Source organism: Garra rufa, chromosome 25 (genome assembly GCF_049309525.1).
Source record: "Garra rufa chromosome 25, GarRuf1.0, whole genome shotgun sequence".
NCBI classification, from domain to species: domain Eukaryota; kingdom Metazoa; phylum Chordata; class Actinopteri; order Cypriniformes; family Cyprinidae; genus Garra; species Garra rufa.
The window spans coordinates 12,080,135-12,096,115 of record NC_133385.1 but is presented as its reverse complement, the minus strand read 5'-3'; the positions used below and the strand labels follow the sequence as shown (position 1 = coordinate 12,096,115).

The window sequence follows — 15,981 nt, the reverse complement described above, 5'->3', positions numbered from 1 at the left end:
CCACTCAAACCTTGCCTGGAAAAGAGCGTCACACACACATACACATCAGAAATCTTTTTGGACGAGGTCTGAGCGCAACTGAAACGAATCGCGAACAGATGCAGAGCTGCAGGCATGGTTTGAGCCGAGATAAAGTGCGGCCGTCGCAGTGGTCTGCGATCTTCCAAATGCTCGTTTTCAACTGCTCTGCTATTGCTTAGCAACAAGGAGACCAAGTCACAGAAACTGCTTTAAGCTGATTTTGCAAATCGAGGGACGATGAAGAAGACAAAGTGCGCAATAAACACTTATTTTTCTGTGTCAGTGTATAAAACATTTATTTGATTATATATTGCTCGAGACTGAAGTAGCAACAGAGCGTTTGTAGTTTTTAATGGGAAAGGTCATCCATAAATTGTCATTATTTACTCAAGCTAATGCTGTTCAGTGCTGGTATTTTTTTCGGTGGAACACAAAAGGGCAAGATTTTTCTCATAGTGTTCATCCATAAAATATAAAAACCAAAAAATGTTAAAGTCCATACATTGCAAAAATTTTAAATAAAAGAAAGAAGAAAGAAAGAAACCTTTAAAAATGAAAATAAAAAATAAATAATAGATGAAAATAATTAATTGAAAAATAAATTAATTTATTTGTTTATTTATTTATTTATTTATCCCACACAAAATATCTTAGAAAAATAAATATTACTGAAAGGAAAAACAAGTTGTTGTTTTTTTTTTTTTTTACTTTTTTGTAAGCCGAAACGGACTTAATTTTTAGATATTTATAATGGAAAAAAACACGAAAGTTCATAAATTGCTACAAACTAAAAAATAAACAAAGAAATAAAGTAAAATTGTAAAATAATAAATAAATACATGTTTTCTACTGCAAATATCCCTTGCAAAATAAAAAAAGAATTTCCAAAGAGAAAATATCTTTAAAAATAAGCTTAAAAAAAAAAACTTAACTGAAAGGAAAAACAAGGTTTTGTTTTGGTTTTTAGTTTTTGTTTTTTTACCTAAATAACATTAAATTTGACTTTTTTTTAAGCCAAAACTGACTTGATTTTTAGATATTTATAATGGAAAAAAAACACGAAAGTTCATAAATTACTTCAAACTAAAAAATAAATAAAATTGTTAAATAATAATGTAAATAAATACGTTTTCCACTGCAAATATCCATTGCAAAATAAAAAAAAGAATTTCCAAAGAGAAAATATCTTTAAAAATGAGCTTAGAAAAAAAAAAAAAAACTTAACTGAAAGGAAAAACAAGGTTTTGTTTTGGTTTTTAGTTTTTGTTTTTTTACCTAAATAACATTTATTTGACTTTTTTTAAGCCAAAACTGACTTGATTTTTAGATATTTATAATGGAAAAAAACACGAAAGTTCATAAATTGCTACAAACTAAAAAATAAATAAAGAAATAAAGTAAAATTGTAAAATAATAATGTAAATAAATACGTTTTCCACTGCAAATATCCATTGCAAAATAAAAAAAAAGAATTTCCAAAGAGAAAATATCTTTAAAAATAAGCTTAGAAATAACTTCACTGAAAGGAAAAACAAGTTTGTTTGTTTTTTACCTAAATGACATTTATCTTTTATTTTTATAGCCAAAATTGGCTTGATTTATTTAGATATTTGTAATGGGAAAATTACAAAAATTAAAATTAAAATTAAAAACTAGAAAAGAAGAAAGAAACACCTTAAAAATGTGAAAGAAAGAAAGAAAGAAAGAAAGAAAGAAAGAAAGAAAGAAAGAAAGCGAAGGAACGAACAAAGGAACGATCGAACGAATGAAAGAAAGAAAGAAACACCTTAAAAATGTTTAAATTTAATTATCAAAACTGACTTGATTTAGATTCTCCAACCAAGAATTTTTGATCTTCCAAGAATGTTTTGATATTTATAATGGGGGAAAAACATAAAAGTCCATAAATTACAAAAAAAAGAAGAAGAAACATCTTGAAAATGTAAAATAAAAAAATAAATTCCTCTGCAAATATCCATTGCAATATATCTTTTTTTTCCTTAAAAGAAAATATCTTTAAAAATAAGCTTAGAAAAATAAACTTAACTGAAAGGAAAACAAGTGTTTTGTTTGTTTGTTTGTTTTTTTACCAAAACTGGCTTGATTTTTTTAGATATTTATAATGGGTAAAAAAAATAAATAAATAAACATTTGAGTCCAATTGTTAAAACTAAAAAGAAAGAAACACCTTCAAAATGTTAAATAAATAAATTCATTAATAAATATTGTTCCACTGTAATTTTTTTCTTTTGTTTTTTCTTTTTTTTTTTCAAACAAAAAAAAATAATTTGAAAAATAAACTTAACTGAAAGGAAAAACTAAAAAAAAAACTAAGAAAAACTGTTAAAACTAAATTACATTTTTTTTTTTTTTTAAGACAAAACTGACTTGATTTTGATCTTCCAAGAATTTTTAGCTATTTATAATGGTAAACAAAACAAAAACAACAACAAAAAACATTAAAGTCTACAAATTGCCTTAATTTTGATCTTCCAGCCAAAAAATTTCTTCCAAGAATTTTTAGATATTTATAATGTAAACCTTGGACCACAAAACCAAGGGTCAATTTTCTGAAATTGAGATTTATACATCATCTGAAAAATCTGAGGGTGCAAAAAAATCAAAATATTGAGAAAATCCCCTTTAAAGTTGTCCAAATGACGTTCTTAGCAATGCATATAACGAATCAAAAAGTTTTGATAAATTTACAGTAGAAAATCTACAAAATGTCTTCATGGAACATGATCTTTACATAATATCCTAATGATTTTTGGAATAACAGAAAAATCGATAATTTTGACCCATACAATGCATTTCTGGCTATTGCTACAAATATACCCATGCCACTAAAGATTTCATTTAAGGGTGAATATTAGAAATTATAGCACAAATCACATTGAGAAAGGTTTTCTATTTTATAGAAAAAAAATAATATCGGTTTGAAAAATATTGGATGAACAAATTATGATTTTCTTTGCCTAATAAAGTTAAATTTCTGTAAAGCACATGCTGAGAATGAAGCCTGAATGCATCTATTTTTTGAAACCCTAAAACTGTAAACTTCAATAACAACTTAAAAAGCTTCTCTGTCGGCTATATATATTTCGACAATCATGTTAACTTTTAATATCAGTTAAGCTCTTTAAAGTGCACTGAAAAGGTCTCTTATGGCACGATTCAACCTCTCTGTCCACCAATTACTTGCCGTGACAGAAGCAGACATTAAAAATGCATGGCCGCAGAGACAGAGGACACTTTAAATATGCACACTTTAGCTCTGTTCTAAAACCTAGTGAGCTGCCCTACTGTCTGCAAACTATTGTACATTAACAGCTGACGTCTGATGAAACATCCTTAGAGTCACAGTTCTGGACAACAGACTCGATTGATTTTAGTGGAGTTTGATGGTAGCATGTTGCTATATAACAGTATAAGGACCATACAAATACTAATTTGGGGTAAAATAGTCATATGACTTGTATCTCTTAACATTTTATTAATTTCAAAAAAACTTTTAAATGTATTTAGGTATACATGAAGCAATATCACTAAAATGTCTTAAATCACTCCCTCCATGGGCAGCTCTCTAAGTCTGGCAAAATAACATTTCGCTCTTGATGTTTTAGTACAGGTGAATGAACAGTAAAGTGTTGAAGAGTACTATTTCTGTTGCTTTAGAAACTCTGGGTCACAGGCTTCAAATAAAAAGGACAAAAAAAAGCGGGAAATGAAGGTAGGAGTGGCGAAAATATGAGGAAACATGCTGGGAAACAGCTAGAAAATTCTCTCAAGGTCTGTACGGACATTCTCTGAAATGTCAAAATAAACGATCAAGTCAAGAAAAAGGGGACCGAATTCTTTTCAAAGGCCAACATGTTTTGGCCTTTTATTCAGGTTATGAGGTTTTTTTTTTTAGAGAGAGTAGAAAAACGTCCCTGAGCGTTTTGTTCCAGTGAATAAAACACAGTAAGACAGAACGAGCAATTAATTACTTTTCCAAGTACGTCAGAAAAAAAAAGAGTTGCACCACAGGTCACCTATTTGAGCCGTTGAGTCAGAAAATGAAAATGTATGAGCATAGCTATTTGTAAAATAATAACAGCAATAATAATCATAATCACATTAGGTTTGGACTACAAAATATGCATCATTTGGTTTGTTCATGCAAGTACTTTAAGTCAAAATTTAATTAAGATTGACTATTTACAGTTGAGGTCAAAAGTTAAGAATTTGCAAAATGTTAATTATTTAACCAAGATAAGAGATATTTTACATAAAGGATGTTTACATATAGTCCACAAGATAAATGAATAGTTGAATTTATAAAAATGACCCCGTTCAAAAGTTTACATACGCTTGATTCTTAATACTGTGTTGTTACCCGAATGATCCACAGCTGTGTTTTTTTGTTTAGTGACAGTTGTTCATGAGTCCCTTCTTTGTTCTGAACAGTTAAACTGCCTGATGTTCTTCAGAAAAGTTCTTCAGGTCCCACAAATTCTTTGGTATTTAGCATTTTTGTCAACTGAGGGACTCATATGCAACTATTACAGAAGGTTTAACGCTCACTGATGCTTCAGAAGAAAACATGATGCATTAAGAGCCGAGGGCTGAACATTTGTTGAATTTGAAGATCAGGGTAAATTTAACTTATTTTGTCTTCTGGGAAACATGTAAGTATCTTCTGTAGCCTTAGAAGGGCAGTACTAAATGAAAAAAAAAAAACTGATATATTTAGGCAAAATAAGAAAAATATAGATCTCCATTATGTTCAAAAGTTTTCACCCCCCAGCTCTTAATGCATTGTTTTGCCTTCTGAAAACCAAAGAATTTGTGGGACATAAAGGATTTTACTGAAAAACAGTGGGCAGTTTAACTGTTCAGGACATGCATTTTGTATGATCCTTCTTTTTTGGTAAAATAATTAACAATTTGCAGATTCTGAAGGGGGATGTAAACTTTTGACCTTAACTGTCTCTCTATAATAGATTCTTCAAAGCGATTCTCTCTTTTCTCAGAAGTCACTTCACTTTGTTTCATGCCGATTTTCTAGCTTCTATCATGGTCCCAGTCATCTAATTCCCAATAAAAGAGTGTATTAAAGGATTAGCTCAATTCTAGAATAACATTTCCTGATAATTTACTCACCCCCATGTCACCCAAGATGTTCATGTCTTTCTTTCTTCAGTCGAGAAGAAATTAAGCTTTTTGAGGAAAACATTCCAGGACTTTTTTCCATATAGTGGACTTCAATGGTGATCGTCAGGTTGAATGTCCAAACTGCAGTTTCAATGCAGCTTCAAAGGGCTCTACACGATCCCAGCCAAGGAATAAGGGTCTTATCTAGCGAAACCTTCGGCCATTTTCTTAAAAAAATAAATAAAAATGTATATACTTTTTAACCACAAATGCTCATCTTGCACTAGCTGGACTTCACGCATTAGGTAATCATGTTGAAAAGGTCACGTGACATAGGCAGAAGTACCGACCCAGTTTTCACAAAGCGAGCGTGCAAAGAAAGTCAAACGCCCTTTATAAAAAAGATAAAACAATGATGTCAGACAATTTTGAAGTTGGAGGAGAAAATTAGATTGAGTTTTTCACCCTACCCTACCTTTTTGAACCAGAGTACCTTGATAGTGCAAGATAAGCATTTGTGGTTAAAAAGTATATCATTTTTTATTTTATTTTTTAAATGACCAATCATTTCACTAGGCTCTTAGTCCTTGACTGGGATCATGTAGAGCCCTTTGAAGCTGCATTGAAACTGCAATTTGGACCTTCAACCCGTTGTTCCCCATTGAAGTCCACTATATGGAGAAAAATCCTGGAATGTTTCCCTCAAAAACCTTAATTTCTTTTAGACTGAAGAATGAAAGACATGAACATCTTGGATGACAGTTATAAGTAAATTATCAGGACATTATTATTCTGGAAGTGAACTGATCTTTTAAAGTTGATAACGTCTTTGAAAACCGCAACTTCACTGAGTCGCACAGATTCTACAAACCATAGAATTACCACTCCAAACAGCCAATCTGTCTTCCTCTTAGCTTTTTGGCGAAATGAAAACATCTCTATAATGTTAACAAGGACTTTCAGAGTCAGAATCAGAGTTGTTAGAAGCATTTGCCAGAGTTACATTCATTTACAGCTCAAGATGGTCTGCCGTTCTGTTCCTGGATGGTGTATTTGCGAGACAGCATGACGTTATCGTAATCAAAGTTCTCATCCAGATGGAAAGGAACAACGTTCTCGCTTTCATCCTGGAATGACAAAAAAAGGTTAATGAAGGATTTTACACAGCCTTTGTGAAATGCAAAAGGAAAGTGTATCTCAGTCCCTGAGTTACTTCCCAAGCTTGACTGCTCTGGTGGTGTGCGTATATGTGTGTGTACCTGATTCTCAGCTGCACTGGGAGTGTGTGTCTTCTGGTCTGTGAAAGTAGAGGAGATCTCCAGCAGTGTGTGGTGACAGAGCGATGAAGAGGAGACAGCTATCAGATCTTCTTCAATCTCACCTGGTAGTGTGGATGTGCCTGACAACACACAACAAGACACATGAATAATCAGCATTCATTTACAAACCGTTTCTTCTTTCAGAGTGAATGTGTAAATAAACCATCTTAACGCTGACACTCTAATTATTATCTTGGGTAGCGTTATGTATTCATCTGTTGATTTGGTATTATACTGTTTTGATGAGTGTTTAAATCTGTTTAGTCTTTCTTCTTCTCCATGTCATTACTTAATCATGGATATATTTCAACTGTAGACAATTGTAATTGTTATTTGTGACTCTGGACCACAAAACCAGTCTTAAGTAGCATGGGTATATTTGTAGCAATAGCCAACAATAGAAGTTTCACACATTCACAGAAAACATCTTACCTCCGCATTTAAAAGTAAAAGTTTAAACCATCAGAATAAGCGCATTTTGAGTAAACTTATATTTAATGTCTTAAAGAAAGGACTGATGTGCTAATAAGCTGTTTGCTTTTCATATATAATGGATTTTTGCAGTAGTTTATGTGTGTGAGAGAAAGACATCAGGCCTGGCAAGAGCTCTACTGATGCTGATCTTAATTAAACTGCTAATTACTGGCACAGTGAAAGTCATGGTCTCAGCTGCTGGGTGACAACCAGGCGTCTGAGGGTGTAGTGTGCATTTCTGCTTGTCTGTTTGAGTGTATGCAATACCATATGTGTGTGTGACTGGAGAAACCCCACCCACCCACGGCTTTCAGAACAAGGTGGTCTCAAAAACAAGCCCATTAACCAGCTCACTAAAGAAACACAGGAAGATGCTTCACGCCGCTAATGAATCTGAAGGCTGTTGCTGTTACGGCATGCCGTGAACCTCCCTGACCGGTGCGCAGAGGAGTGTTTCATTAAAACCCTAGATATCCGGTAGCTCGTCTTGAGCCTTGATACATGATTTCACTTTAATTTTACTTTGATTTTAATTTAATTAATTTTTTTTTGCCAATTCCTGATTTAACTTTTATTTTACGTTGGTTTATTTTATTTTAATTTAATTTAACTTTTTTTTTTTACCAGTTCCTGATGTAACTTTTATTTTACTTTGATAATAATTTTAATATTAATTTTACTTTTAATTTAATTTAATTATTTAATTTAATTTAAAATTTAATTTTACTTTCAATTTAATGTAATATAACATTTTTGCCAATTCCTGAAATTTTATTGTACTTTGATTGATTTTAATTTAATTTAATTGTTTAGTTTAATTTAATTTAAATTTTTATTTTTGCCAATTCCTAATGTAACTTTTATTTAACTTTGATTTTAATTTTGCTTTTAATTTTAAATGTATTATTAATTAAAATGTATAATTTAATGTTAATGTTAATTTCATTTCATTTCATTTCAAATGTAATTTTTGGCAATTCCTGATTTAACTTTTACTTTAATTTGATTGATTTTTTAAATTAAATTTGATTTAATTTAATTAAAAAAATTCTAATACCTGATATTATTTTAATTTAATTTAATTTAATTTAATTTTTTAATTCAATTAATTTTGTTATTTTTTCCAGTTCCTGATTTAACTTTTATTTTACTTTGATTGATTTTTTTAATTAAATTTGATTTAATTTAATAAAAAAAATTCTAATACCTGATATTATTTTAATTTAATTTAATTTAATTTAATTTTTTAATTCAATTAATTCTGTTATTTTTGCCAGTTCCTGATTTAACTTTTATTTTACTTTGATTTACTTTGATTTTAATTAAATTATTTAATTTAATTTAATTTAATTTAAAATGTAAATTTACTTACAATTTATTGTAATATTAAATTTTTGCCAATTCCTGAACTTTTATTTTACTTTGATTTAATTTTACTTTTAATTTAAATGTATTATTAACAAAAATGTATAATTTAATTTAAAATGTAATTTTTGGCAATTCCTGATTTAACTTTTAGTTTACATTGATTGATTTTTTAATTTAATTTAATTTAATTTTTTTTCTAATACCTGATTTTATTCTTATTTAATTTAATTACTTTTTTATTTAATATTTTAATTAATACTAATTTTAATTAATTAACTAATTTGTTTTTTGCTAATACCTGCTTTAACTTTTAATTTAATTTAATGTTTAATTTAATTTAAAATTGTATTTTTGCCAATTCCTAGTGTAACTTTTATTTAACTTTGATTGATTTTAATTTTACTTTTAATTTAATTTAAAATTTAATTTAATTTAATTATTATTACAAATATTCAATATTTCAAATAAAAAAATAGTATTTTTGCCAATTCCTGCTTTAACTTTTATTTTGCTTTGATTGATTTAAATTTAAATTTTACTTTTAATTTAATTTAAAAAAATTGTTGCTAATAACTGCTTTAACTTTTATTTTACTTTTTAATATTTTTTTTGCTAATACCTGAATTAACTTTAATTTTACTTTGAATTTAATTTAATAATTTTTTGCTACAAGCTGATTTAACTTTTATACTACTTTGATTGATTTTAATTTAATTTAATTATTTTATTTTATTTAAAATGTTATTTTTGCAAATTCCTGATTTACTTGAAACTTGTAGCATCAAACAACAAAAGTACTTTTTTTTTGTTTTGCTTAATTTTCAACAACATGATTTTACAAAACTTTTAAGACCTGCTCACTACAAAGATAATGATAAAGATATAGTTCTAAAAATCATTCTTAATATTATAATAATAAAGGCACACAGAAACAATATCAGTAAAATCAATTCAGAACAATTTTTTCCAGCTGATAAATGATAAAAAATATTGACACCCAGATCAGAATCAATCCTGCTATCACAAGCTTAAGAATGTAAAGTGGCAAACATCGTCTGCTGGTGTGGATGCTAATATAGTTATCTTTATAGTTATATAGGCCTTTATCATATTTTACTGTCACATTTTCAAAGCTTATGACAGAAAACACCAACAACATTGGGACAAGAATGCCAACAACAACCAATGGTACAATGACTTGCCATCTTCCAACAAAAGTATATTTTTACCATCCCCAACAAGCAGCGGCATGATTATTCATGCTAATTATCTTCAAGTTCAGCATGCGTCTTGTTGTTATTAAGTGGATATGACTGACATTACAAACACGCCACCTAATGCCTTTTACATACACCCTTTCCTCTGAATTAACATTCTGATCACAAACAAACATACCGATAAACGCAGAAAGCCCTGCTCCGACCACTAAGCCTCTCCAATCAAAAGAGGCTTTCTTTCCTCCAACTATTTTATTTATTTTTGTATTAAACTGGTCATTGGAGTTTAAATGAGCCTCTCTAGCACAGCAGAAAAGAGCGACTCATTACAAGCTTGCACAGCAAGCATTAAGCCTCGCCAAGCAAACGCTTGCCCCCGGCTCTAATGATGAGGGAGCGGTTTGGAATTTGCATGCATTGAATATGTGTAATAAATGGTAATATATTTAAATCAAGCTGTATGACAGCTCTAATTACAAAAAATAGCGTGCACATGATATCCACTAAACCCTATTATAGGTAAGGTGAGCCCATGCAATCCTTACATATGCACATGAAAAGAATATTTATGCCAGCATGCTTGGGATTCTCATTTTAAAATACACCCATACAGGTGATGCCAACATGTCAAAGTGTATTACGTGAATTTTATGTGAATATGTGATAGATCCAATTCAATTTGAAGCAGTTGTGAAATATGAAAAAGACGACAGGAATTCTCAACGATGTGCGTTACATAATAAAGAATTTGTAAAAAAATTTAAAAATGTGCATCTAGGCCACTGTCATGTAAAGTGTCATGTATTTGAATATGTAACATTTTAGAAAAATAAACACCTGTAGTGCCAGCATTTTCCTCTTCATCTTCTGAATCCCCCAGATAATTGTCAAACTACCCAAGAGAGGAAAAAAGATATTTTTAACAGTTATATTAGAATTACAATTGATTAGAATTAGCAACTAGAAACATTGTTCTTTACACACAAACTCTAAATGGTTAGTTCACTTTTGAACTAATTTTTTCTGATAATTTACTCACCCCCATGTCATCCAAGATCTTTCTTTCTTCAGTTGAAAAGAAATTAAGTTTTTTTAAGGAAAACATTCCAGAATTTTTCTCCATATAGTGGACTTTGGTGGGATCCAATGGGTTGAAGGTCCAAACTGCAGATTCAATGCAGCTTCAAAGGGCTCTACACGATCCCAGTCGAGGTATAAGGGTCTTATCTAGCAAAATTTTGATTTAGTCTTAAAGGGATAGTTCACCCTAAAATAAAAAAAAAATTATGTTCATCTGCTTACCCCCAGGGCATCCAAGATATACTGCCCTCCAAAGGCAAAGCGCAGTAACTACACATTTGGTCAAAATTGAGTTAAGGCTTAAAATGGACTTTGTGACAACTGTTTTGTCTTGTGGCAAAGTCTCCTGGTTAAACTGTGTCCCGTTTCAGAGAAACAAGAGTTTTTCAACAGAATTTCAATATGTTTGACTAGCTGCTGTAAAAACTTTAAAGGCATTTTTCTCAGTTTCAGTGTTGGCGTAGTTACTGCACTCTGCCTTTGGAGGGCAGTATAGGTGACTTTATTTCTTCAGTAGAACACAAACAAAGATTTTTAACTCAAACCGTTGCAGTCTGTTAGTCATATAATGGCAGTGGACGGGCACCGAACCTTTGAAAGTTGACTGTTGACTGTTCACCAATTCCCAACTTCTGAGCCTGATCGCTTGAAGTTATGGTTGCTTGCTCTTCGGCTGGATATCAACACACCCATAAAAAAAAAGTGTGGAAGTTTTTTTTTTCCCTTCAGGCATTTGCGTATCACATATCAGAGGTAAAAAAATGATATAAATACTGTTCAGTTTCTTGCAAAAACCGATCGTTTCGTGTTTTAGGACATCAATGTATCGTTATGAGCCGCAGGGTGTAATTTGGATTTGTCTGTGCAAGTTTTTTTTTTACTTTCAAAGGTTTGGTGCCCATCCACTGCCGTTATATGACTAACAGACTGCAACGGTTTGAGTTAAAAAAATCTTCGTTTGTGTTCTACTGAAGAAACAAAGTCACCTACATCTTGGATGCCCTGGGGGTAAGCAGATAAACATCAAATTTTCATTTTTGGGTGAACTATCCCTTTAAGCCCCGTTTCGACCGCAGGAACTTTACCCAGAAACTATGGGACTTTGCAGCAGTACTTTGCAAGTTTCCACTGCAGGAACCAGGATCTAAATAAAGTTCCGGGTAAGAAATTTGCCCCTCAGAAAGTCCTTGCTTGTGAGGTAGCACTTTTTCAAAAGTCTGGAACTTTCGAGGGTGGGACTTGGGTGCTAAACATGCTGATCGGTTGAGTTCTGATCCTGATTATTTTGGTGGAAAAGCAGTTTTAGGCATAGTCTTTTGACTAAAATGCCATTTAGTTTCATATCATAAGATTTTAGTCAATGAAATCTCCAGTAGAATTAGTCAGCTAAAATTGAATGGGTCTAGTTGTAGTGTAATGCATTTATTAAGCATTTCTCTAAAATGTTACAATTTTATCAGGATAGACACAGATTTAACCGCTGTGACATGCAACATGGCTTTATATTAAAATTAAAGAAACAAGAACATGGTCTTCTTTTCAGTGAAATGGCAATGGTTATATGGGCTAATTCTTTATAACTTGTTTACCACATTCCTTATTCTTTCAAGCAGACACATTTATTTAAATAAGTAAATTTAGATTAATATTTGTTAGATTGATACAAGTCCAATATTCCCCCAACTGTTTTACGTTCACCTAAGACATAACCGCATGTGTTTACGTGAGTATACAATTAAACACATACAATTTAACATTATTTTGTATGTATTTCTCTGTTCATGAGACGTGAAAGAGTACTTGTGTGCTGTGTGAGAAAAGAAATCCTGGAATGTTTTCCTCAAAAACCTTAATTTCTTTTTTGACTGAAGAAAGAAAGACATGAACATCTTGGATGACTTACATACATACATGTAGGGGTGAGTATATTATCAGGAAATTTTAATTCTGGAGTCAACTGATCCATAACAACTGATTTATAAAATACAGTTAACATTTTGCTAAGCTAACGAGCATACTCATAAACTAATGAGCTTATAAACACAAATTTTAAGTAAAATTGCCCTTGTTTTCTTCTTTTATTAATTATTTTTATGCATCTTGGATTACCTTCACAGGTCTGTCTGGAGCAGGGCTTGATGGGCCACCCAGTCTTCCTCCAACACAACCGCCATCCAACATCACCTATACAAAACACACAAACACACCAACTCATAAACTCACCATCTCATTTCATTTAATGATGCTCTGAAATGACAGCAGCCATGTGAATCGGCGTGATTACAATCAAAACAACATTATAATCAATACAGCTGTTTTTCTCTCCTGGTGGCAGGGAGCTAAATAATGCAGAGGCTTTTTTTAGCATTGACTGGCCTGGGATGTTAGCTGATGTGCTTTGCGTTATTGACAGTAACCAGTGCTGTGGCTCGCCAGAGCCCCGCTGAGATCAATACGCAAGCCAGGCGGGAGTCTTAAGCACCGTTCACACAGACAGACAGATAAGCAAAATACACATCGCAATGAAGCCATCCAATACGCTGAGAGAAGAATTTCCAAAAGTCTTGAGGAAGAAATACATCAAAAAGACAGAAAGTGAAGAAAAATGGGGGATATTTTTAGTATTTTGAGTGGTGCTTGCTCATACTATAGACACAGAAGTTGCTTGCTAAGGGGTTCCAAGCCATTTTCAGTGTGTTGCTACTTTAGGTGGATGCATTTTGAAGAAAGTGGTGCTTTCATAACGCAGAAGTCAGTCTATGGGTGAGACTTCCGATTCATTATCTGCTGTAGGGAAATAATGAGAAAAACAACAACGTGCAGTACACTGTAAAACTGTTTGCACTACAAACTAGTGTTCATAATTAAGATAATTTATTAAAAAATATATGTTAAGACATACCAATTTGCAATATCAAGCAGCAAAACAAGCTGTTTTGTACAGTTAAAAATAGCAGGATGCAGATGAGACTGGACGCCAGACCCATAAAATTTACAAATGTGAGTCACCATGATGCTAGGGTGCAAAGAGTGGTTATCAGAGTGTTTCTGTATGGTTTAGAAGAAATTTGAGTGAATTTTAGCCTGTTTAAATGTGGTTTCTATGACGTTCTTAAGTAGTTACAATACCAGTCAAAAGTTCTTGAACAGTGAGATTTTTAATGTTTTTTAAAGACGTCTCTTTTGCTCACCAAGCCTGCATTTATTTTATCTAAAGTACGCCAAAATCAGTAAAATTTTGAAATATTTGTACTATTTAAAATACCTGTTTTCTATTTGAATATATTTTAAAATGTAATTTATTTCTGTGATCAAAGCCAAATTTTAACTTCAGTGTCGCATGATCCTTCAGAAATCATTCTAATATGTTGATTTTTTTTGTTCAAGAAACATAAAACAATTGAGTACATTTCCGAAAGATCCAAGGATCAGCATTTATCTGAAATAAAAAAGCCTTTGTAGCATTATACACTATACCATTCAAAATCTTGGAGTCAGTATAATTTTTTTTTTTTTTTTTTGGGAAAGTAATTAATACTTTTATTTAGCAGGTATGCTTTAAATTGATCAAAAATGATAATAAAGACATTACAATGTTACAAAAGATTTCTATTTCAGATCAATTCTGTTCTATTGAACTTTCTATTCATCAAAGACACCTGAAAAAAAATCCACTCCGCTGTTTTCTAACATAGTAATAATTACAAATGTTTTTTGAGCAGAAAATCTGAATATTAGAATGATTTCTGAAGGATCACTTGACTGGAGTAATGATGCTAAAAAAATCTGCTTTGAAATCACAGGAATAAACTATATTTTAAAATATATTCAAATAGAGTTATTTTAAATAGTAAAAATATTTCAAAATTGTAATGTTTTTGCTATAATTTGGATCTTTGCTGTAATTTGAAGCTTGGATAGCAGAAGAGATTTCTTTAAAAAACATTTTACTGTTCAAAAACTTTTGACTGGTAGTGTACATACTGGACCAAATCTCCATAAAATTCTAGTCCCTTCATATGTCTGTGAGCCTTTTTTCTATTTTCACAAATGGTGCCTACCCCTAATCCTGAGTATATGCAATAGTGAAGTTAGCCTTGGGGAAACAGCACTAAAAAGGCAAGACGAAAAGGACAGACAGGAAAAAGAAGCAATTACACATAAGAAGGAGCTGTATGTGTGTGTGTGTGTGTGTGTGTGTGTGTGTGTGTGTGTGTGTATGTGTGTGTGTGTGTGTGCATGTGATAAACAGTGCAATGTCTAATGCAGAAGACTTCAACTGTGATTGAAGGCGAGTGAAGGAGAGGTCTGTCTGAACCTCTCCCAGTAAAGACCGTCGTTTCAAGCGGTCTGGATCTATAAGGTGCTGACCTCTTCCTGATCAGCAGTCGGTGAGCAGCGATTCGCCTGTCCCATCCGTCGGTACATGCTCTCCTCCATCTCTGTCACTTCATGCTCTCTTTGTCGCTCTCGGCTGCTGTCCATCTCTCTCTGGGACGGGTCTCTGTGTCCTCTAGGAGCAGTCAATCGCGGATCCCTCACATTCTCTGCAATGGGATATGACAGTAAAGACCGCAGGCTACAATTCACAGACGTATCAGAGAAAAGAAGATGTATGGGGTGTTCTGTATGCTCACCTGGGTTCAGATACGTGAAGGTGGAAAGGAACTGCTCGTACGTTTGCTCCGGGGAGTTGCAGAACTGCTCCAGAGCTTCAGTCACGGCTTGGTCATGGCTGTCCACAATTGAACCGTTAACTAAACCTGGCATCTCGTCAAACCTATCCACGTTCAGAAAAAAATGAGATAAAATAAAAAACAGAGTGAGAGATTAAATATATTAAAAAATGTTTTGGCTCTTCCAAGTTTTATAATGGCAGTGAATGGATGTTGAGATTTTGAGGTCCGATAAAGTGCATGCATCCATCATAAAAAGTACTTCACATTGGCTCTAGAGAGTTAACAAAGGCCTTCTGAAGCAAAATCAATGTTTTTGTGAGAAAAATATTCATATTTACAACTTTATAAACTGTAATCTCTAGCTTCCACTAACTGTCGTACACGTGTTCACGAGAAAGTTAGTGTACACCAGGCGAAACCAAGATGAAGTACTGGTATAAAAAAAGTTTAAAAAATGATGAAGTGGTCCTGCTAGGCTGCACTGCTTTACAGGTCACTTATCACCAGCGATATGCATTATAGCTGCATTAGCCCTGATTGGAATGAAATTATCATTCTGAAGTTCAGCTTAATTACAATCAATGACGGCTGAGAAGGGGGGTGGGCAGTGATTGCCGTGACATTAAAATATAATGAAGAATGGCGTGATGATCGTCGGAAACTCCGCGCTGTCGCTGTGTCATT

At 32.2% G+C, this 15,981-nt stretch overlaps 1 protein-coding gene across 1 annotated transcript; it reads right to left on the bottom strand.

Annotated features, from left to right (window-relative positions):
- Window positions 1-6,029: 6,029 nt before the first annotated feature.
- LOC141301129 (intraflagellar transport-associated protein-like) lies at window positions 6,030-15,393 on the bottom strand. The gene is made up of 6 exons (XM_073831377.1): window positions 15,256-15,393; window positions 14,990-15,165; window positions 12,728-12,802; window positions 10,376-10,430; window positions 6,420-6,559; window positions 6,030-6,287 (listed from the first exon to the last, which is right to left on the bottom strand). Exons 1-6 carry the CDS (start codon window positions 15,386-15,388, stop codon window positions 6,177-6,179), a joined length of 690 nt encoding a protein of 229 aa, XP_073687478.1. The 5' UTR covers window positions 15,389-15,393; the 3' UTR covers window positions 6,030-6,176.
- Window positions 15,394-15,981: the final 588 nt, after the last annotated feature.

What these genes read in the sequence shown, in the direction of transcription:
- LOC141301129 (XM_073831377.1), bottom strand. Translation starts at nt 15,388, where the DNA reads ATGCCAGGTTTAGTTAACGGTTCAATTGTGGACAGCCATGACCAAGCC. An exon ending in CTTCACGTATCTGAACCCAG is followed by an intron (nt 15,166 to 15,255) that starts GTGAGCATACAG and finishes ATCCCATTGCAG; the next exon opens with AGAATGTGAGGGATCCGCGA. An exon ending in CTCCAGACAGACCTGTGAAG is followed by an intron (nt 10,431 to 12,727) that starts GTAATCCAAGAT and finishes TCTCTTGGGTAG; the next exon opens with TTTGACAATTATCTGGGGGA.